A 24,628-nucleotide genomic window follows, 5' to 3' on the forward strand; every position below is an offset into this window, starting at 1 on the left:
GCCTTTTTCACCACGGTGTTGATGTGACAGGACCATGACAGGTCCTGCGTGATGTGAACTCCGAGGTATTTGAAGCTGTCCACTCTCTCCACTGGGCACTCGTTGATGACGGGGGTCTGGTAGTTCCTCTTTATATTTTTGGCTCTCCTTGAACAAAAATAATAGTGCATAATAATCAATGTCGATGTTAATCAATTAGATGTCCCAGACTCTACTATCAATAATACAGCAGCCCCTCGTTTATCGCTGGTGTTACGTTCTAAAAATAACCCGCGGTAGGTGAAATCCATGAAGTAGCCAACTTTATTTTTTACAATTATTATAGATGTTAAGACTGTAAAACCCCTCACTACATGCTTTATACACTTTTCTCAGACAGGCATGAACATTTTCACACTTTTCTCTTTTGTTTAAACACTCTTAGAGTTCAAACCTTCGTAGAAACATGACTCCAGGATTATGGAATGAAACCTAAAGGTGCATTTCAGGGTGCAAAACGTTTCGTCGGCATTGTTGTGTTTGTTTGGGAGAAAACTTACAAACATACAGTACAGCACTTCAGAGTTACACTGCTAGCGATCGAAGATTTATGTAAATTCGACAAGCTAAACGCATTCTGTACTGTACAGCAGGAGTCCCCAACCTTTTTGCACCACAGACCACTTTAATGTCAGACAATATTTTCAGGGAACTACCTTTAAGGTGTCGCGGATAAATACAACAAAAGAATAAAAAAAAGAAACTGTGGTATTTTGTAAATATAATAATAAACGTGACTTGAGCTGTGCGCCAACAACAATGACAGTGACATCCTCCTCTCTGCTTTTTAACGCTCTCTGGTCGCTATGGTAACGCGTAAATAGTTCTTTCAAAATAAGACACAGAAACTACAACCATACATTTCACACCGGAGGATCAACTCTCCCGGAACAGTACCAAAGGACTCACGGACCGGGACCGGTCCGTGGGCCTATTAGGGACCGCTCCTGTACAGGAGACACTGGACTAGATTGATTGACAATGGTCTACAGCAATCAGAACGCACAACACGATGTACTGTAAAAATAATAATAAATCAGCGAAACAGCAAGTGTCACTTTTGGCCACGAACAATTTAGGGGATGGAGAATTTTTTTTGAACAAACCCAGAGTGTTAAAAAAAAACCCCAACTTAAAACCATTTTATAGTAACAAAAACGCAATTTAGTTTTCGCTGTCAAAGTCGATTTAACCGAAGTTACGTGTTTACGGCGAGTGTGGAGGTCACGTGTTTCCGGTTACTGTGGAGGTCACGTGTTTCCGGTTACTGTGGAGCTCCACAGTGGACAGTGGCTGCAGCCAGGTGCTCTTGCTTGAAGCTGACGCTCCGGTGCGTGTGTCACAAAAATGAACACACAGCTTCAGAAGCACTGTGTCGAAGCTTGATTCGTTTGGCCAGAGTCACGTGATCAGTGACGTCCGAAGCTTCATTTAGAACCTAACTGCTTCGGTGTCTGATTCAATGGTTTATAAGGAAGCGAATCATTCGCGGGATTTGTGGAGTGTTTGATGGTGACAGAGAGCGAACCACTGATCATTCCACTGGGAGATTTGGAGCCAGCGAGGAATAGAGGAGGTTCTGTTGTGTGGGAGGATTTTGAGTTGATTTTGGTCGATCGGGTGGGTTTTCCAGCTTTGTGTTCTGGTTGTTTGCTTTTGTTTTGTGCGTGTTTATTTTATCTGACAACGGGAAAAAGGTAAAATGTCAAAAATCCTATTTTCATAATATAAATATCATTAAATAACTTTAGAAAGACTTCCATTTTACTCTTCACATGTAATGTTGTAAAAATATATATCTTATTTTTTTTAAATTAATCTTAAAATGTTAGTCTGCCAAATGTGCAGCAATTGAATTTATTTATTCTCTTTAGCTGATAGTTTGTGGGGCCCAGACTGTATAACTGCATCTCTACCAGTTTCTCTGCACTGCAGCCTCCTCTGTGCCATGTGAAGAGAAATTATCTCCACGAAAAGGAACAGGTTCGGCCATCGCACACTAGAACAAATTCTCTTTTTAAATAAAAATGAAAAAGGGTTGCTTTAAATGCATCATGTTTTTAATTTGCAAGTTCATAAGCATTTTCCTTTTCCAGTTCACAATCAATTCTACCCCCAGGTCACAAATATGTATAGGAAAATGTCCCTAACATAATATTATTTATAAATATACCCGTCCGGCGATTAATTGCACAAGTACAAGGAGGCGGGACCTCAGAGCAGAAGCATACTCCATAATGTGTTGTACATTATCATATGTATATTATATGTAATGTGGTATTTTTCAATTATTGTAACCAACATCAAGAAGTCACAAGCAAAGAAAGACCACACCATGGTGCATGTTTAAACAACGAGAGTTTACTGGTCAAAATTATGTATTAAAGAAATAAACAACATTTTTTTCACCCCCAAAAATACATGTTTAAAGCAACACAGCGGTGGCTCAATATCAGACAGAACTCCACTCTGTCGAGTGGGCAGTCATAATGAAGCGGTTGGTTTTATTTTGTGGATTCAAGCTGCTCTTCATATATTTGGCCACCAGATGTCACCAGAGAGGACTGTGTTGAAAAGCTTCGAGTAATGAACCGTTTTTCAATACAAGCTTCAGAAAGCTTCATTTGGCCATCACTAGTGGTTTGATCCCAGTCTGCCTGCCAAATATCCTTGGGCAAGACACCATTTACCATCATCAGTTCAATTTCTGTAACAAAATTTCCCAAATATGGGGTAAATAAAGAAAAAAGCCTTACATTGTTATCATCTTCTGAATCCTTCATTTGAGAATGAAGCTGCTTTGTTAGCCTAAGACAGGGGTGGGCAGCTCCAGGCCTCGAGTGCCGGTGTCCTGCAGCTTTTAGATATCACCCTGGGTCAACACACCTGAATCAAATGATTAGTTCATTATCATTAGTTCACATTCATTTGTACGCCTCTGGACAACTTCAAGACATGTTGAGGAGGTCATTTAGCAATTTGAATCTGCTGTGTTGGATCAAGCACAGGTCTAAAACCTGCAGGACACCAGCCTGAGGCCTGGAGGTGCCTACCCCTGGCCTAAGAGACCAGAGAGAGAGACTCTGTGGGTTTGCCTGAGCTGGAGACAAAGAATCATCTGAGTATCTTAACTTTGCTTTATTATCGAACAATCACTGTAAATAAACGTGCTGAGCTTAACCTCCCACATCTTGAGTCCTCAGATCTCCTTAGTTATGACCAGTGTTGGTCAAGTTACTTGAAAAAAGTAATCAGTAACTAATTACTGATTACTTCCCCAAAAAAGTAATCCCGTTACTTTACTGATTACTTATTTTCAAAAGTAATTAATTACTTAGTTACTTAGTTACTTTTTAAAAACACGATTTACAACCTGAATAGGTGATAAAGCGATAGATCTTTCAGCCCAATTCTACTTTTTCTGCATAATCCATCATACAAAATGTAATCAAATGGAAAAGTCTCTTTTTAAAACTTGTTTTATTAGTTTTAATCTTTTAACTTTATGCATCAAGCAAACATTTAATTATATGCAACATTCTCTGACTGGAAGAAATTAGTTTAACATTTAAACCTATTTTCTGCACATCCCAGCTCATAAAATAAAATATTTTTTGTGTTTACACTCAGTCTTTCAAATAGATGCAAGTAAAACACAGCAGAACATAAATAAAGTCAAAGACTCAGCGGTCCTGTTGCTCTATTTTCACCTGTAAAGCAGGAGTGAGGTAGGCGGAGGTTTACCCTGGTGCAGGTGTGCCGCGGTCAGTGGAAGAATCCGCGAGTTTCTCTGTGAGTTTCCCATTACGTCGTAGCTACTCGGTGCTTGCTTGGAGGTTTAGGGTTTTTTTTCGCTGTAAAAAGAAGTTTTCTTCCCACGCACAGCGGACACTAATGTTTTTGTCACTTTTTATGGAATCAAACTCAAAGTAAGGTCAGTACTTCCACGCTTTAAACGCTGCACGCTCATACTCTCTCCTGCACTCGATATATGATCCACTGTCAGTGTTGGGAAGGTTACTTTTAAATGTATTCCATTACAGAATACAGAATACATGCCCCAAAATGTATTCTGTAACGTATTCCGTTACGTTACTCAATGACAGTAACGTATCCTGAATACTTTGGATTACTTAATATATTATCATGCTTTTTACAACAACGTGAATGTACTATTGCTGTGTGATTTATTACTATTACTGAAGGTCCGCGACTCCGAACTGTAGTAAAGGGACCTCTGACTAATACGGCGGGGTCCCTGTCGGCTCGTAGCCGAAAAATAGCTTTACTTTGTTGTGTGGGTCAATTTTTCTTGCGAGAGACAGAGAGAGGCGTTGAAAGACTGCTCCAACAGAACTTATTGTTTCAGAGGAAAACACGAACACGGTGTACAGTCGAGTCTTAATAGCTTACTTACAACTGGGCTCGTCAGGCTCTCTTCTTGGCTGCAGTGGTTATTATTATATTTACATGATTCCAGCTCCCGTTTTTCCTCGATGACAACTCGTACCTTTCCACTCCCCTTTTTGTCCCTCCTCGCGCTCACAGACACATAACGTGTATGGCAGTCCATTCTCCCTGCAGCACGGACTACACTGCCCATGATGCTACATTCTTTAGAGCTATGCTTGTAGCATTCTGCCTGTTAGCTTAGCACAACAACAACAACGAAAAGGCGCTCTCTCACCCAGGAAACACACAGTCGCAGAGAGAGAGAGCGTCGCCCTGTAACCATGGCAACCGTAACGCTGCCGCCTGGAACAAAGAGCGTAGCTGTCAAACAAAACCCAAACAGTCCTGACCCGCGACAAAATGAAACAAGTACCGCAGTGTAATCCATTTATTTCAACAAAGTAACTGTATTCTGAATACCACCTTTTTAAATGGTAACTGTAACGGAATACAGTTACTCATATTTTGTATTCTAAATACGTAACGGCGGTACATGTATTCCGTTACTCCCCAACACTGTCCATTGTTGATCTGCACACAGCTGTTGTCACAAACGTCGCACTCGCTCACGTCACTGTCATGAGACATTCTCGCAAAAAAAATCACGGTTTTAGTAACGCAGTAACGCAGCGTTCCTACGGGAAAGTAACGGTAATCTAATTACCGTTTTTGCAATAGTAATCCCTTACTTTACTCGTTACCTGAAAAAAGTAATCAGATTACAGTCTGTCATAACCCATCTCTGGTTATGACAGAATGATTTAGCCACATCTCGACCCAGACCTGAATTTGCTGCTCCCCTGTCCTCCAAAAAGCCCAGCTGGATATACATAGGGACTACTCCACCATGTCTCTGGCCAACAAGATGCCAGTCTTCAGAGTTGAGGTATGTCTGTTTCCACTGTCCTATCACCAGCACGATCTGCTGCCCTGGTTAGAATAACCCCAAGTTCTGGTGGAGTTTTCCCGGAGGACTTCCTGAAAGGTGTGACAGAAGTTGGCCAGGCGTGGCTTTCTCCACTTGAGAGACACAGAATAATCAGAGAAGGTGTCATGGTCCCTGTGCCCCCCCCGGCCAGCCCAGTGTGGCCACAAGTGCTTGTTGTTTTTCTCTCGCTCGGAGTGTTTAATAAAGTGTTGTTGAACCGTGCTACTTCAGTCTGCACCTGAGTCCGTTCCACCTCCGTGACAGAACGGGGGTGGAACGGACTCAACAGTTTAACAACACTTTATTAGACACTCCGGTGCGCTATGTACACGTGAAGGGGGGGGGGGGGGGAACACCAGGGTCCCGGGGGTCAACAGGGGGGAAACACACGTCTTCACACTCGCTCCGCTCCTCGTCCAAACACTCCTCACACGGGCAACCCACTCACACTCACGGGGTCCAGGAATCAAAGCGGGCAGGTCCAGATAAACCTATCAACATAGACGAGGGTAAGTCGGCGGCAAGCACGGGAACAACTAATTCACAATGAAGCCAGGCAATACTGACGAGGGTCACTCAATATTCCAGCGACGAATAGCTCAGAGCCCCAGCCTTAAGAGCCAGAGAACTGCAATTCACCCGAGATCAGCTGCAGGTGCGTGGGCCAAGGGCGGGAGCCCAATCAGAGCTCTGCCCAGGCAGACAGGTAGGAGAGAGAGAGTGAGACAAAAACAACAAACACTTGTGGCCACACTGGGCTGGCCGAGGGGGCACAGGGACCATGACAGAAGGTGAGTTTTTTTTAAACATATCTGCGGCATATAAAAGACAACACCCCTCAGGAAAGGTGGGGATACTGGTGGGCACGTTAAATAAAGGTAAAGGGGGTGGCACGGTGGTTAGCACTGTTGTTGAAAAGCAAGATGGGACTGGGTTCAGTTCCACCATCAGGCTGGGGTCTTTCTGTGTGGAGTTTAGCATGTTCTCCCCGGTTACTCCGGCTTGCTCCCACAGTCCAAAGACATGCATCTAGTGGGGATAGGTTAATGTGAATAGGTGTGAATGGTTGTCTGTGCGTTAGCCCTGCAACAGACTGGCGACCTGTCCAGGGTGTACCCCACCTCTCGCTGGGATAAGCTCCAGCAAACTCTGAAAAGGATAAGCAGAAGCAAATGGGTGGATGGAAGTTAAAGAAACATTCCCTGCCAAGATTGTTGTTGCCAGATAAACTTGTTTCCCGGTCTATTTCATATTCTGTCCAAGCCTTAATTGATTCTGGAGCAGAGCAGAATTTTCCTGAGTAGAACCTGACTGCCACACTCAAGATTCCCCTGGAAGAATTATCCAAACTCCTTCAAGTTTCACAGTTGGACTGGACATGTCTCCTGGAAATGATCTCTCTCTCTCTATAAATCCAGTGCCCACTCAGAACATATCCAAGTATACTTTTGCAGTGCTAGTGTTAGGATACCCTTGGCTGAGCAAACACATCCCTCACAGTTAAAAACAAGTATCCATCGCCTCTGTTATCATCAGCATTTGAACTGTTGTAGCGACCCACAATCTTTTCAAAACTTGATTTATATGATGCAAATCACTTGGTGTGAATCAGAGAAGGAGACATATAGGCCCAGGTAATGGGCCACCTCTTTTTGTCCCCTCTTGTGTCCACTCCCAGGTCATCCACTGAGCTCATACCTCCGAGTTTGCATATCATCCCAGTAATAATGTAATTCTTCAAGCTTCTGTTTTGGTTGCAAACATAAAAAAGATAAAAGATCCATCGATCCATCTTCTTCTGCTTTTCTGGGGCCGGGTTGCAGGGGCAGCAGCCTAAGCAGAGAAGCCCAGACTTTCCTCTCCCCCGCCACCTCCTCCAGCTTATCCGGGGAAAGACCAAGGCAAGCCGACAAATATAATCTCTCCAGCGTGTCTGCCCCAGGGCCTCCTCCAGTTGGCACATGCCCTGAACTCCTCACCCAGGAGGCGCCCAGAAGGCATCCTTATGAGATGCCTGAACCACCTCAACTGGCTCCTTTTGATGCGAAGGAGCAGCAGCTCTACTCTGAGCCCTTTCCTGGATGGCCGAACTTCTCACCAAATCTCTAAGGGAGAGGCCAGCCACCCTTCAGAGGAAGACCAGTTCCACCGCTTGTATCCGAGATCTCATTCTTTCAGTCACTACCCACTGCTCGCGACCATATGGGACGGGACGTAGATCGACCCGTAAATACTCGTTGATATCTTGATAAAAGATGAAAAAAGAATGCGTTGCTGCCTGTACAGTGTGTGCTCAGAACAAATCTTCCAGGTCTCCTTCAGTCGGTCTGCTCCACCAACTTCCAACTCCAGGAAGTCCTTGGTCCCACATTGAAGTGTATTTTCTCACCGGCTTGTCCCCTTGCTCTGGTAACACAATAATCCTCACTATTGTTGATCATTTTTCAAAAGCTGCACACTTGCTTCAGCTCCTGGTAGACGATGTGTTCATTGAATTCGACTGGACATAGTTTCAATCCAGGGTCCTTAATTTACAGCACTTGTATGAAAGAATTCTGCTCCATCCTCGGTGTCCAGGTGAACCTTTCTTCTTCTGGTTTCCATTCACAGAACTGCATCACTTCCCTTAATCAGTCCACCCGGAGCACGCAACTCACCTGGATTAAGTATGCACAAAACACCATGACACCATCAGCCCCTGGTCTCTTTCAGTTTGAAGCACTCCTCGGGTATCAACCTCCACTGTTTCCAGCAATGCCAAATCCTCTCCGCTGCTGTCAGCGGATCTGGAAGGCAGCTCGGGCAGCACTATTGTGGACCAAGGATCGAAATAAAAGTCGTCCAGACCAAACTCCAAGTTACATGCCGAGACAAAAGGTTTGGTTATCAACAAAGAAAATTCCTCTAAGAACGGAATCTGATAAAACGTCTCCAAACTTCATCAGACCGTTTGAAATTGAGGCTCTGTTTAATCCTGTGTCTGTCAGCTCAAAATATGAGAATCAATAACATGTTTCTCAGATCAAACCCACTCTTGGTTGGTTCAGCCTCAGTGAGCCAGCCTTTACTGGCCAGCAGATTATGAATGTTCGACATCGCAGGAGAGATCTACGATATCTGGTGGAGCAGGAGTGATATGGCCCAGAAGAGCAGTTGTGGATTGGTGTCATGGTCCTTCAGTCCTCCTGTGCTGGCTCACTCTTTCTATCTGTCGCTCCTCTCCTCTGTCTGTGGGAGTGTATGTTTGCATTATTCACACCTTCTGTTGTGGGGTCTGGTCCTCCTGTTTCCCCCCCTTCAGTCCAGCATGCCTGTGTTAATTAACTTACCTGTTGACAATCCTGTGATAGGCCTGGCTGCTGTTTAAGACCTTCATTTGACACTGAATCGTCAAGCAGGAAACAATCAGTTTTGATGGCTCATCTTACTTGATGCACCTCTTTGTTCTCGTCTGCTCAGGATTCCTGGATGTCCTCCTGATGTCAGTTACTGAGAGTGAGAAAAGATTTTCCTGTGGGAAGAGACTCTTTTCCTGAGCTGGTGCCGAGGAATCCTCTGACTACTGCCCATTCACTTTGCATTACGGCATTTATTAACATTTTTAACATTCACTGTAAATAAATGCACTGAACTTAACCTCCACATCTTTAGTCCTGCACATCTCCTCAGTTATGCCAGATGCACATGTTGAGTATTGTTTCTTTTGATTCCTGTTTATTTGGTAATGGTAAATGGACTGATCATTATATAGCGCTTTTCTACTCTCCCGGAGTACTCAAAGCGCTCTATACAACATGCCTCATTCACCCAATCACACCCACTCATACAAGCACTTCCTTCTATACATAAGTGCAATCTAACCAACATTCATACACACTGCGATGGATGCATCGGAGAGCACCAAGAATACTTGGGCATGCAGACTGGGGAAGCCAAGGATCGAACCTGCTCTACAACTGGCTGGGTGTTCTGCTGGTAGTGGGGATTTTTCTCCTAAGAAACACTGGCCTGAACAGAGTAATCTGTTATAAATACCCTCAAACTGGGATAAAGTACAACAAAAACAAACCACCACCAATGAGAAAGCCAGTCTGACCGGAAAAGCACAGTACAGTCCTAATTCCCAAGGTTTTAAATACTAGTGTGTTTGTGTCTTTTAAAATGTCAGCAATAAATCACATGTATGCAATGTAACAGGGTACAACAGCTAACAGTTTATTTCTCCCCACAACCTTTGTCTTTGCAGCAGGAAATCATAATACCAACTGGGTTGAAAATTATTCTCAGGATAAGTTTTTGTGACATGCTGAGTATTACAACAACAGTTTCTGATAATAGAAGAGTTAACTGTGGTAAATAGTTGAAGATCACACATCTGCAGCTGTTTACATGGGTAGAAGTTCACATTCAGTTATTACATATGCACTCAACAGCCTTCATGTTCTACAGAAATACACAACAAACTGGCAGCCAGTCGTGTCCTTTGAGTTGTGCTCATTGACAAAGACTCATTCACTAATGGCAATGTGTTCGCAACCTGTCCGCATTTAAGGATTAGGAAATATGAATAACGATGAGGAAACAAGGGGAAAGCAAATCCCCGTACCTGCATCGGTTAACCAAACCGACACTACAGTTACACTTGGTCCTTGGTCCTAGGATTTGATGAAGTGACCATACTGAAACAAAATATTTATGTTTCACACGTTTCCACACCTGTGTGTGCTCAAAGTAAAGAACATAAACTTCACTCACGTTTAAAAGGTAAGATGAAGCCATCCTAGTTACAAGCTGCCATCTGGCAGTCAGAGACAAGCTATTGCTTTTATACCCAGTGTGGGATGATTGTCAGTGATTCATACACATTATTTAATCCTGCTGCTTTCATGTTAGAGCCAGCAGTAGCTACTTCAACATAAGGAAGTGCCGACTGGTCAATCCTCGATTCATTTAGGAAACATCAGCTAAGAGAACGATTTCTCCACTTCGAGCAAAAACTCGTCTATAAAAAATGACTTAATTATGCTGAAGATGATCTTCTAACAGCGTGAAAGTTATTTTCATGAATTCTGTTACTCTCACTTCATAAAAAATAAGACACTAACAAATCCACAGAAGAACTGAAGGAAGTTCTCCAAGCTGATGGAACAAAGGAACTGCCAAGTCCCTAAGGGCTGAGCACTCACCAGGTCAGCTCTGGCCTGCTCTTAGGCACAGGGCGAGGGTTGGCTTTGTGTAACTCAGATGTTACAGTCAAACAATCGCAAAGATTCAACAGATTAGTCATCTGACATGTGACATTTTGTCACATGTCATAATTGTTTCCAGCATGTAATGTTAGCACAGAAGTACTTCGGCCATGACTAGCCTTCAGTGCTTCAAGCCATAACCTCAAATGTCTGTATTTTAAATATAACTAAAGCCCAGAGCACAGACATTTATGTCTTCAAAATTAATTTCTCTGGAATTTAACTAGACCCTGTTCTTTGCAGTGGTACTGACTTCCTCCAAACCTCCTAGCCTAAGGGGACAATGAAATGTGCATGCTCATGCTAAACCTGGCTAATGTTTCAAATAATGAGCTCAGCAAATGCACAAGTAATCTCTGTAAGCCAAAAGCTTCGACTGCAGGATGCTCTAAACACTTTTCTTCTACAGTTTTTTCTACTCTCCAACCTGTATGATGTCACAGAGAGGGCAGGTCCCTAATATGGTCATCACAAGCACACACGTTTGGCTGTGAGCATGAAAGCACCACCCACCTGTGTTTACAAGGTCATCTTTCATGGGCACAGGTGCTCACTGCAATGATGCAATGACATTTCTTGTGCGTAAGTTCAGCAGTCTGTGTGCAGAGAGTCAGCAGCCACACACACAAAGACGCCATCATGCATGCGAGTGCTGCAGTGAATTCAAGCTCACGCAAGGAACTGTTGTTGAAACTAAATTCTGCTCACTCAAATCAACCCGACCACAAGGTTGGAGGGCGGGACCTCAGAGGAACAGGCGCCCTAATGTGATTGGTCAAGAGCTCTGTAACAGTTTACTGTGTCAAACCACGTTACACAGTGGCAGCAGCAGAAGTTTATAATTCTGAAAATAACGTTTGTGAACTATCAACAGTTCTTTTTCCATATTACCATTAACATAAATTATTTTCTCAAGATCGTAACAATATTGTCCATAATTGTCCTCAGTTACCAGGAAACAAGTGACTTTAAACCCACTTTAAATAACTAGAATATTTAAACAAACCAAACAAGCTCATAACTTGTGTAATAAGCATTTCATATCTGCACGCTTGCTTGAATTTCTACACTTGCATTGCTTTGTAAGCACAAGCCCACAGACCACCGTCACAGTTTAAACTACAGCTGGAAATGTTCTCATAAAACTGCTGCATGTGGTGAACAGGATGAAAGGATACAGGATGTTTCCCACATATTTCCAGGGTCATATGGGGATTGAAGCTCTTCTGAACAAGCCGTTCATCACAGCCAACTCTTATTCTCACTCACGGAGTAATGCAGGATGTTATTTTTTGAAATATATGTTTTCTTTGGTTTGTGTGTGTTGTCCTTTTCATAATCAAGTTTGATTTATATCCTCAAAAATGAGCAAACTACTTACTAAGTTATTCATTTCATCTTAAACACCATTTGGCATGAGTTCATTAGCTGCATCCCCATTGGCTAGGGTCTTAGCAGTTCCACCGAATGACTGGGTTAGAGCAACATTTTCAGTCTTCGATTGGCCGACAGCTGTCCTATCGTGTTCTGCCTTTGCCCTGATCAGGTTTCTCCGGTGATAGAACAGGTAGCCTGGCAACAGGAAGCCAGCAAGGGAGAAGATGAGAAGGCCCAGATTGATCTGTGGTAAGGAGACAGCGTCGGTACATGTTTCAAACCAAAGCTCTTCTAAAACCCGTTGTTGAAAAACTCCTCTCGGTGTGCACGTGTCCTACCCAGTAAGGATTTCCACTGAGGGGTCCCACCATCAATATGAACAGTGGTTGCTGAAGCAGGGCAAACGCAGCACTGATCATTGACTGCATACCTGTCAGTGTCCCGAAGTGGTTGGCTGGATATCTAGAAAGAGAGGTAGACAAGCTTCTTTTTCTCGTTCATTTGTATTCATTCATTCTTAAATTACTGCTAAAGTACACCGAACCCAACCCAAGGGACTCTCATGTATTAATGTATTACAGACAGAGCTCATGAACTCTGGCTGACTCTGGCCCTTTTCACAATCATACAGTCATGTACAGGGAGTGCAGAATTATTAGGCAAGTTGTATCTTTGAGGAATAATGTTATTATTGAACAACAACCATGTTCTCAATGAACCCAAAAAACTCATTAATATCAAAGCTGAATGTTTTTGGAAGTAGTTTTTAGTTTGTTTTTAGTTTTAGCTATTTTAGGGGGATATCTGTGTGTGCAGGTGACTATTACTGTGCATAATTATTAGGCAACTTAACAAAAAACAAATATATACCCATTTCAATTATTTATTTTTACCAGTGAAACCAATATAACATCTCCACATTCACAAATATACATTTCTGACATTCAAAAACAAAACAAAAACAAATCAGCGACCAATATAGCCACCTTTCTTTGCAAGGACACTCAAAAGCCTGCCATCCATGGATTCTGTCAGTGTTTTGATCTGTTCACCATCAACATTGCGTGCAGCAGCAACCACAGCCTCCCAGACACTGTTCAGAGAGGTGTACTGTTTTCCCTCCTTTAAATCTCACATTTGATGATGGACCACAGGTTCTCAATGGGGTTCAGATCAGGTGAACAAGGAGGCCATGTCATTAGTTTTTCTTCTTTTATACCCTTTCTTGCAGCCACGCTGTGGAGTACTTGGACGCGTGTGATGGAGCATTGTCCTGCATGAAAATCATGTTTTTCTTGAAGGATGCAGACTTCTTCCTGTACCACTGCTTGAAGAAGGTGTCTTCCAGAAACTGGCAGTAGGACTGGGAGTTGAGCTTGACTCCATCCTCAACCCGAAAAGGCCCCACAAGCTCATCTTTGATGATACCAGCCCAAACCAGTACTCCACCTCCACCTTGCTGGCGTCTGAGTCGGACTGGAGCTCTCTGCCCTTTACCAATCCAGCCACGGGCCCATCCATCTGGCCCATCAAGACTCACTCTCATTTCATCAGTCCATGAAACCTTAGAAAAACCAGTCTTGAGATATTTCTTGGCCCAGTCTTGACGTTTCAGCTTGTGTGTCTTGTTCAGTGGTGGTCGTCTTTCAGCCTTTCTTACCTTGGCCATGTCTCTGAGTATTGCACACCTTGTGCTTTTGGGCACTCCAGTGATGTTGCAGCTCTGAAATATGGCCAAACTGGTGGCAAGTGGCATCTTGGCAGCTGCACGCTTGACTTTTCTCAGTTCATGGGCAGTTATTTTGCGCCTTGGTTTTTCCACACGCTTCTTGCGACCCTGTTGACTATTTTGAATGAAACGCTTGATTGTTCGATGATCACGCTTCAGAAGCTTTGCAATTTTGAGACTGCTGCATCCCTCTGCAAGATATCTCACTATTTTTGACTTTTCTGAGCCTGTCAAGTCCTTCTTTTGACCCATTTTGCCAAAGGAAAGGACGTTGCCTAATAATTATGCACACCTGATATAGGGTGTTGATGTCATTAGACCACACCCCTTCTCATTACAGAGATGCACATCACCTAATGTGCTTAATTGGTAGTAGCCTATACAGCTTGGAGTAAGACAACATACATGGAGAGGATGATGTGGACAAAATACTCATTTGCCTAATAATTCTGCACTCCCTGTATTTATCCATTTTTTTAAACTGCTTTTAAAATTTGGGGTCTCTTTCTTCTCTAAGCTTCAACTTAAGGATGTTCCAGCTGACTAATTTGCTTTTCCACAGTGGTCTGATGTCTGTCTGTGTTAACGGGAACGTGAAGCTCAGTGATGTTGCTTGTTTGGTTAATCATAAGAGAGGAAAACAATGTTCTGTTGAAAAAACTGCTTTAGAGTTTCAGGGTTGGGGGATGGCTACAGCCTATCTCAGCCATAAACCCTGGAAGGTTTTGGCATTTTAAGTATGTTTTGATGGAAAAACATTTGTCTTTTAGTTAAGTAAAGAATCCAAATACTTGTCACAGCACTCGGCGATGCAGTTTAACAATATAAAACAAAGTTCAGCTGCCTGTGTGGTCATTTTCCACGTACAGTTGTACCGTCTATACGAGGGCACAGGACCCCATGTTAGGGCTGAAAATCAATATTTTAAACTCTGATTTCCTTGCCCATGCCTTCCTTACAGGGTTTCTAACTGTAAGCAAAATCTCTCACATTACATATGTTAATATATAAATACTGTAGCTTTGTAAAAGCCCTGTTGTTACCCACACAGCAGCATAGAGACCTCCACAGCAGGAGTGAACAAATCCTCTTACTATGGTATGCAGAATGAATGACACCATCTATCAGAGAAGCAAAGTCAGATGTTAACAGTGATACTCGGATGTGTCAGTGAGGACTTCTGAAGCTCAGGATTTTGCTAACCTGTAAGGGCAAATTGTCTATCAGGGATGTGATGCCAAAGGTGACCAACAGGAGGTTGGTGAAGATGAAAGCTCTCATGGCATTAGTGAGTTTCTGGATCTTCCTGTTCCTCTTTGAGGCATTCAGTTGGCTGAGAAGGACAAAGTTCAAGTGTCAAAAGAGGCTCATGGCTACACAAAAAGTTTGAATGTGGTGAAATCAAGATGCAGAGGTACACTGTGATGTTAGTGACACCACCAGGCTTCTCCTCTTTTATATCGCAATCCAAGTTCAAAGTTAACATTAAACCCATCCTATGTACTAAACACCAGCCTTTGGGTCTGTCTGTAGTATCTTATCCTGAACACTTTTCATACCAATTGTCTGTTTGTGTGTTTGGACTTTCCTCTTCACAGTCCTTCATCCTCCAGTCCATGATGTAGCCAATCAACGGACAGGTCAGTAGACACAGCAGCTGCATCGTACCGAAGACAGATGAGTAGAATCCAACTGGAGAGGACATTTATAGAGAGGGGGAGTCAATAAAAAGTGATTTACATGGGTAATATCATTTGCCCCATGGCCAGACACAACTTGAACCTATACAATGAAATCCATCAACAATACGTTAACATTAAATCTTTGGCACAAGCCATATCTCTGAGCTGTATTACTTTTCTTTACCACCAGTACTACAGCTTTTATTCCCGTCTAACAAACGTTGTGGGCCAATAAGATAAGATAAGATAAGATAAGATAGAACTTTATTAATCCCTCGGGTGGGTTCCTCTGGGAAATTCGACTTCCAAAAAAAGCACAGCAACGACCGAAGTTACAGTTACAGAATTGTTATATATATATATATACACACACACACACACACACACACACACACACACACACACACACACACACATATATAAATACAGAGACAAATATAAATAAAATATACGAAGGGGATAAATAGAATAAATAGGAATAAAAAATAAAAATACAAGTGAATTGCACATTTCAAGTATTGAGTCTATTGCACTGTTGACTATTTACAAAAAGTATTGCACAAAAGGTATTGCACAGTGAGGTGAAGAGGCACTACAGCTTAGTTGTTCCCCCCTCCTTTGTCCTCCTGTCTCCCCTCCCTCTCCCCTCCAGAGAGGAGTTAAACAGTCTGATGGCGTGTGGGACAAAGGAGTTTTTAAGTCTGTTAGTTCTTGTCTTGGGGAGAAGCAACCTGTCACTGAACAGACTCTTCTGATTGTTTATGGCCGTGTGCAGAGGATGCCCAGCATTGTCCATAATGTGTCCATCAGTTTCTTTAATGTCCTTTTCTCTGCCACTGTCACCAGAGTGTCCAGCTTCATGCCGACCACAGAGCTAGCCCTCCTGATCAGTTTCTCCAGCCTGCATGAGTCCCTCTTTGCTGTGCTGCTCCCCCAGCACACCACAGCATAGAAAAGTACTCCAGCAACCACCGACTGGTAAAACATCCTCAGGAGCTTCCTGCAGATGTTAAAAGACCTCAGCCTCCTGAGGAAGTACAGTCGGCTTTGGGCTTTTTTATACAGGTGCTCTGTGTTGCATGACCAGTCCAGTTTATTGTCCACCCACAGCCCGAGGTACTTGTACTTGTTGACCACCTCCACCTCCTCCCCCTCTATCTGAACCGGCAGTGGACCTTCTCTGGACCTCCCGAAGTCCACAACCAGTTCCTTAGTCTTTGAGGTGTTGAGTTGCAGGTGGTTTGTGTGACTCCATGCGACAAAGTTCCTCACCAGACTTCTGTACTCCTCTTCCTGATCATCCCAGATACACCCCATGATGGCCGTGTCATCTGCAAACTTCTGAATGTGGCATAATTCAGAGTTGTAGCAGAAGTCAGAGGTGTACAGGGTGAAGAGAAGAGGGGACAGCACAGTTCCCTGTGGTGCTCCTGTGCTGCTGACCACAGTGTCAGACGTGATGTCCTTCAGCCTGACGTACTGTGGTCTGTCGGTGAGGTAGTCGGAGATCCAAGCCACCAGGCAGGGGTCCACCTCCATCCTGTTCAGTTTTTCCTGAAGCATACAGGGCTGGATGGTATTAAAGGCACTGGAAAAGTCAAGAAACAGGATCCTGACCGTGCCTTTTCCCCCATCCAGGTGTGAGTGGGCTCTGTGTAGGAGGTACAGGATGGCATCCTCCACTCCGACACCCGCCTTGTATGCAAACTGTAGTGGGTCCTGGGCATGTTGTACCTGTGGTCGGAGGAGGTTGAGGAAGAGCCGCTCTAGAGTCTTCATAAGATGTGACGTCAGTGCCACCGGTCGGAAGTCATTCAGCTCATTGGGCCGGTTCTTTTTGGGGACCGGGACGATGCAGGATGTCTTACATAGGGCGGGCACTCTCCCCAGTCGCAGACTGAGGTTGAAGACTCGTTGTAGCGGCTCCCCAAGTTCAGCAGCACACGCCTTTAGCATCCTAGGACACACCTTGTCTGGGCCTGCTGCCTTTCTGGGGCGAAGCTTCCTCAGTTGCCTCCTGACCTGATCCACTGTGACACTGGGAGATGTTTGGGAGGAGGGGAGGGGGGGAGATGTCTTGCTGCTGAGAGAGGGATTGGAGGAGGGGGGTGTCATGGTGTCAGGAAGGGGGGGAAGCGAGGGAGGTAGGAGAGTGGGGGGAGGACTCTGTAGTGAAGGTGAGGGTGAGGGTGGGGGGGTTGTGGGCTGGTCAAACCTGTCACCTAGGATGTCATCCTGTAATATCTTTAAATGTTGCAGACTCTTTCATTGACTGGACAGGGCCTGGAGCTGGAATTTTTCAGTGCTCTCGACATAGACAGGTAACCGGCATGTCAGCTTCCCACATGTCCGATTACCAGTGATGGGAATAACAGCGTTACGTTTTTCAGTAACGAGTAATCTAATTACTATTCCTATCGTTACAACGCCGTTACCGTTACTAACAAGAAACTGCGGCGCGGTCGCGTTACTATTTTACAGCAAACAGACGGTTGAAGCTGTCTGTAGTTTACAGCATCTTATATCAGCTGCACAGAAGTAGCTGTAAGTAATCTGGGCGCTGCAGCTTTAAGCAGCTGCGCTCCCGCGGACAGCGATCACTTTCTGCCCGACGATCACTTTTTGGCACAACACCTGGAGCTCAGGGGGCAAAACAATGGCATGAGTGCTGCTGTTTGACTGAGGAAGAATAAAGTAGTCGTGGTAAGCCGATCACATGACCACTTCAAGATGACAAAGCAACAAGGTGCCAGTTTTTAAATTGTGCTGATAGGCCACGTAAAACCAGACTCATGATAAACAATATATACGTGTGTTTACTGTCTGAGGACAGCGCAGCGAGACCTCTCTGCTAATGAGCAAAAAAGAAAAATCAAACCAAAATCAGCCCGTTCATGTTGGTGCAAAAATGCACCATGTTGATATGGCAACATGACATTTGGTTGTTTAGGAAGATTTAGGAGTGACGGCGAGAGAGAGAGAGAGCGAGTTTTGAGATGTGAGAGATGTTTGGAGTGTGTAGTTAATGTGTTGTCTTGTGTAGTTAGTGTGTAGTGTTGTGGATAGTGTTGTGTTGTGTGTCAGAACAATGAGGCGACTGCTGTCTCCAGGTAGAAACAGGAGTGACACACCTGCTGCTGTCAGACCTGCAGGTATCAGGCTGTGATGTTTCCTTTATAGTGGACAGAAATATTTGGAGTGACACAAATAATTTGTGGCATCTTATTGAAGAACAGCTGATTGTTCTGTAAACAGTTTGACATGGTTAAAAAAGGTAAATGGCTGCAAATCACTTTGTTGTTTGCAAAACTTGTGCGTATGATTTTAAAACTGACAATTTATATTTGCATTTAAAGTTATGAAATATGATTCAATAAACATGTTTGTGGTTGTTACAGTAACAAATATAACTTTCTACTCGGATTTTGTTGTTTGTCTGATTTTAGATCAATTGTGTTAATACAGTTTGTCAAAATGAAAACATGACTGTAAATTCAGACACGTGAGGTTGTGCTGAAACGAATGACACCAAACAAGGCAAAGTAACTAGTGAAGGTGAAATGTAGAGGAAACATCAGAAGTAGTTACATCGTGGACATGCAATAATGCCACATGCTAACACTGGGAGGGAAGACACAGCTCACCAAAGTAAACTGCAGGTGGACTACCACAAAAAGTTTGAACATGGCCATTTTAAAGAAGCCAAGAAAGACAAACTGGCTGAAACCAACTGTCATGGTCCAGGTGAGTGCGGGGTTTTTCCACTCTGCTGGGCTGCACCTTCAGGCGGAGACTCCAATCAGCCTTCACAGCTCAATGCAATCAAGTCACCGGCATTTAAGACCAGCACTCACAACAGACCTTTGCCAGATCTTCAGCTAACTCGCTTTAGTCGTGGCCACCTTATCTTTTGCATTTCTACCCACAGTGTTTTCTCTCTGTCATAGTACCACGTCACACTTCACAAGCAGGAAAAATACGCATCTCTGTCTGGACGCTGGTTTTCTGCTATCAGGTTGCACTCCCTCCATCGTGGCCTTTCACCTACCTGCCCCCTGCCAGGGCCGTTGCTCCAAGTATATTCTGGACTCTGTCTTGACCACTCCTCACCCAGACCCCCTAGACACCCTCCTTGCCTGACGCCTACCCCTGCAACACGTAAACCATAACCATCATAGCTTAATCTCTGGCTGTGATTCACTGGACTGCCACTGACTGCCTGTCTCTTCTCATTATAGTGACTCAGTGTACCTCCACCCAGGCCGCTGCCCCTTTTCCCTCCCCAGGATCCGTACTTAAACTCTTGTGTAACATGGTAGACTAATGTACCTGTGTTAATTCAGCTCCATATTATTGTGTGAAGTTGCACTGGGTTGGGAGTGGTTTTGTGTGTGTGTCAAATTTTTGGTGAGCCAATGGGTGGAATGGGGTTGGACTAATTAGAGGCAGGTGTACTTGATTGCACTGATACACTGGTCTACTTATAGCCCACACTACAAACACTGCTGTGTCGTTTTGTCTCTCTGTGCAGGTATGTACTGTGATGAAATCAGATATGTTTGGGATGGATGGGTTTTGTCCTATGAATTCTATAGTGAAAGTGTAGTTTTGTCTCTCTGTGCAGGCCAGGGCCTATTATATGCCACAGCCTAAAGGTAGCAGAGTTGCAGAGGCTGGAGTGACCACTGACTATATGCTTGCAGGGTGGTGGGTCTCCAAGGACAACTTCTAACCCTGTTACAGGCAACACATGGAGTGTAACTGGCCGTGTGGCATAGCTGGCTCTGGCCTTGGGACTGTGTGTTTTTATTTGATTCATAAATGGGACACTGGACTGTTTTATCTTTTATCTCTTGATATATTTTGTCAATAAAGTATCTTTTAGAATTTTATTGACTGTCATCTTTTTGCCCACGACTGAGACGGTTGGTCAGACCTAGAGTCTTTCTTTGGGTGTGTTACAACTGGCGTTGTCGGCAGGATCTGGCTACCATAATCTGTAGTGGGCAAAAGCAAGATGACTGATCAGAGTGAATTACAGTCTGGCCCAAATAGAGAAGCACCAGTTTCTAGTGCAGGGTTTAGGCCCTTTGGTATGATCCCTATGTTTAATATGCTCACAACTAAATTTAGAGGGAAGGATTCAGATATTAGTCTAGGTGAATGGAAAAGTAATTTGCAGACAACATTTGCTTTGCAAGGAGTTCCTGTAGATTTTAGAGCAGAATTAACACTCTGTTGCTTGGAAGGCAAGGCTAAAAGAGAGATTTTAATTCTAGCACCAGAGAAGCGTAATTCATCTGAGCTAATTTTTAATGAGTTAGAGAAGTTGTATGGGGATAAAACAACTGCTTCGGTCCTGCGCTCTCAGTTCTTCAACCCTCGCCAAGAAACACATGAAGACATCAGTTCATTTGCACTGAGATTACAAGAACATTTTCTCAGGTTAAAGAGGAAGGACCCTAGCGGTATGAATGACGAAGATATTCTTCTCAGAGATCATCTGGTTGAAGGCTTGAGAGACACTGCCCTTAGAGGTGAATTCAGAACAAAAATTCTAATGAATGATCAGTTGACATTTGCAGAAATTAAAGCAGAACTAATCCTGAGGGAACACGTTTATGGTGAAATGGTTGATCCAGTCCAGTGTTTTGCTGCCAAAGGTGAAAGATACAAGACCTGTAATGCTAAGGATATGGAACAGATCAAATCAGAGTTGTGGGAGGACATGAACAAGCAAATGACTACACAATTCAATGATTTATCACAGACTTTGATCAAAGAAATCCGATCAGAACTTCATCAAGCTACACAAGGGACTTTGGACTGGAAACAGACTGACCAGTCCAGATCAAGAAAGAAAGGAGGGAGCAGACTCAGAGTCTACTCAAACAGCTATGATGAACAAGGTAGCCCCATCTGTAACACTTGTTCCCAGCCAGGCCACATAGCTCGGTTCTGTAAAAGCAAGCCTAGATCTGGATCGTTAAACTAGACGACACCACTGTGGCGGCCCAGACAGTGGGTTGTGTCGATGCCAATGGGCCTCAAACTGATGTGAAAAAACTGATTGGAAAAGTTCCTAAAGTCAGCTTGTGTCTTGATGATGTTCCAATACAGTGTATTCTGGATACTGGATCAAATGTGTCACTGATAAAGAACAGCTACTTCTCTAAACACTTTGGCAGTAATGGTATGAAATTGAAGGATGCAAGCAGCTGGCTGGTGCTCGAGGCTGCTAATGGACTAGATATTCCATACCTGGGTTATGTATTGCTACATGTGAAGATTGGACAGGTGGAACTCCCTGAATGTGGTTTTTTGGTGATTAAGGACCAATGTTTAACCGACAATGAAGGCGTCCTGGGTATGAATGTTATTTCAGTCTTATGAAAAAATGGATCAGGAGAAGCCATTAGCCTACCTCTCCTCTAGTGGGGCCGAACAGAGAGCTTGGACTACTGCTTTTCAGATTTGTGCCAGTCAGGCACGGTTTGCAGCTTCAGATGGGTCCATTGGGTATGTACGTACCATAAATCGCCATCCTATACAGATTCCCCCTCGGAGTGAGATGTTGGTTTGGGGTCGTACGAAGACTGGAGTGGATGGCAGGGATTATCAATGCCTGGTGGAACCTGTCGAGGTGGGTGAAGTCTTAATTGCTAGAACATTATCTACAGTCCATGATGGGAGGCTTTTGATTAGGGTCCAAAATCTTAATGACTCACCAATGTACCTTTATAGACATCAGAAGTTGGCTAAGACTTTTATTATTGACCCAGCAGATATCATACAAGAGAATAGTGTGAACATGACTCGTGTTGGTGTAAACACAGTTAGAGTGAGTATGGACCAAACGCAAGCCCTGCCCAAGGAGAAATGCATGTTCCCTGATTTAACTGGTCTTCATTTGTCCACAGAGGAATTGGAGAAACTGCAGGCTTTATTGCATAAGCACCGAGCAGTGTTTGCTGTGCATGAGGAAGATTATGGATTGACAAGCACCATGCAGCATTCAATTCCTACAGGCAATGCTGCACCAGTCCGTGAGCGCTATAGACAAATTCCACCAAAGTTATATCAGGAGGTAAAGAGTTTTATTCAAGGTATGTTGGATGCTAACATCATTGTGCCTAGTTGCAGTCCATGGGCTTCTCCGGTTGTGTTAGTCCGTAAGAAGGATGGGATACTTAGATTTTGTGTGGATTATCGTAAACCTAATGCTGTGACCCATAAAGATGCTTACCCTCTTCCAAGAATAGAAGAGTCACTTGCCAGTTTAGGTAACGCAAAGTATTTTTCCACACTTGATCTTGCCAGTGGATATTGGCAGGTTGGGGTGTCCCCACCAGACAGAGAAAAAACAGCCTTCACTACACCCATGGGTTTATTTGAATTCACCAGAATGCCCTTTGGCTTGTCAAATGCACCAGCCACCTTCCAAAGGTTGATGCATGTATGCCTGGGTGAAGAAAACTTACAGTCTGTACTTGTCTACTTAGATGATGTAATAATCTATTCTCCAGATTTTGACACCCACTTGGTTCATTTGGATGCAGTCCTTGGTAAACTGTCAAAGCATGGCCTCAAATTAAAACCCAAGAAGTGCTGTCTTCTAAAACCAGAGGTTCAGTATTTGGGTCATCGTGTTTCAGCAAAAGGGGTTGCTCCAGACCCTGACAAGATTAAATGTATTCAAGAATGGCCTATTCCAACTACTGTGAAACAATTACAATCATTTCTGGGTCTGGCAGGCTATTATCGGAGATTTGTGAAAGATTTTGCAAGAATTGCCCAACCATTAAATCAAATATTAGTTGGAGCATCACAAAATTCTAAGAGGAAGGATGTTCCCTTGTCCACTAAATGGAACTCTACATGTGACACAGCCTTTAGTTCTTTAAAAATGGCTCTAACATCTGCACCAGTGTTGGCTTTTGCTGATTTTAATCTACCTTTCATCTTGTACACAGATGCCAGCAACCAGGGCTTAGGAGCCGTACTTGCACAAGTTCAGGATGGAAAAGAGAAAGTAATTGCTTTTGCTAGTAGGAGTTTGAGCCCTTCTGAGAAAAATGATAAGAACTATAGCTCCTTCAAACTTGAGTTTCTGGCCTTGACCTGGGCAGTAACCAAGAAATTTGCTGAATATCTGTATTGTGTACCCTTTACAGTTTACACAGACAATAACCCTTTGGTACATTTGAGTTCAGCCAAACTTGGTAGCTTAGAGCAGAGATGGGCAGCACGCCTGGCTAGTTTTCAATTTGAGATCAAATATAGGCCAGGGCGTATTAATCAGAGTGCAGATGCACTATCCAGATATCCATCACCTGTAGTAACTGAGGCTACAGAGGGACAAAGGGAAGAAGTAGAGGTTCCATCCTTTAAACAGGTTGAAGTAAATGTGGTCAGAGCAATGTGTGTTGGCGTAAGCAACTCTAACCAGGAGGGTTTACAAAATGTAACCTGTGGTGTGCCTCTGTTTCCTGAACGCACGCCATCTCAGTGGTCTGCCTTGCAAGGGGAGGACTCAACGCTAAGAAGGGTGGCCTGTTATCTACAGAGGGGCCATCAGCCAAATAAGCGTGAGAGGCAACAGGAGTCTAAACCTGTTCTAACTTCTGCGGCACTGGGAACGACTGTCACTAAAAGATGGAGTGCTGTGTCGGACATCACATGATACCAAGGAGGTCGATCCAGTAGTTCAAATTTTGGTTCCTGAGGGTGAGAAGTATTCTATATGGCAACTGTACCATGAATATGCAGGACACTGGGGCCCAGAAAAAACAATATCCCTCATTAAAAGAAGATATTTCTGGCCCAAATTAAATACTGATGTTATAAATTGGTGTTCCCAATGCAATGCCTGTGTCCTGCGTAAAGCGGCTGCTGCGAAACATGCTCCGTTGATTCCCATTAAGACATCTGCACCCATGGAACTGTTGTCTGTAGACTTTTTGTCTATAGGTGTGTGACAGGTGAGACCTGGAGACTTGGGACGGAGCTGGTCTTCGCTCCTTTCATAAGCGCAGGTGTGGGCAATTGGGTATTCCTTTGCAAACCTGAAGCTGCGAGCGCTTGGTCCGAGTTGGGCAAGTTGGTGTTTCTTAACTATGAAAGTCTGATACGCGTCCTCCCCTAAACTTCTGTTAGAACGGTAGGTTACACA

General features: G+C 43.8%; 1 protein-coding gene across 1 annotated transcript in view; it reads right to left on the bottom strand.

The window, feature by feature from the left end:
* Window positions 1–9,610: 9,610 nt before the first annotated feature.
* slc43a1b (solute carrier family 43 member 1b) overlaps window positions 9,611–24,628 on the bottom strand; it is a 33,983-nt gene continuing 18,965 nt past the window's right edge. The window contains exons 11-15 of the mRNA XM_026172142.1: window positions 15,334–15,466; window positions 14,978–15,107; window positions 14,822–14,895; window positions 12,384–12,507; window positions 9,611–12,289 (exon numbers count right to left, since the gene is read on the bottom strand). Coding sequence (XP_026027927.1) covers window positions 12,068–12,289; window positions 12,384–12,507; window positions 14,822–14,895; window positions 14,978–15,107; window positions 15,334–15,466 — 683 coding nt within the window. The 3' untranslated portion in view covers window positions 9,611–12,067. The remainder of the gene's footprint in view (window positions 12,290–12,383; window positions 12,508–14,821; window positions 14,896–14,977; window positions 15,108–15,333; window positions 15,467–24,628) is intronic.

The sequence above is a fragment of the Astatotilapia calliptera genome, chromosome 6 (assembly GCF_900246225.1).
Source record: "Astatotilapia calliptera chromosome 6, fAstCal1.2, whole genome shotgun sequence".
Lineage (NCBI taxonomy): Eukaryota > Metazoa > Chordata > Actinopteri > Cichliformes > Cichlidae > Astatotilapia > Astatotilapia calliptera.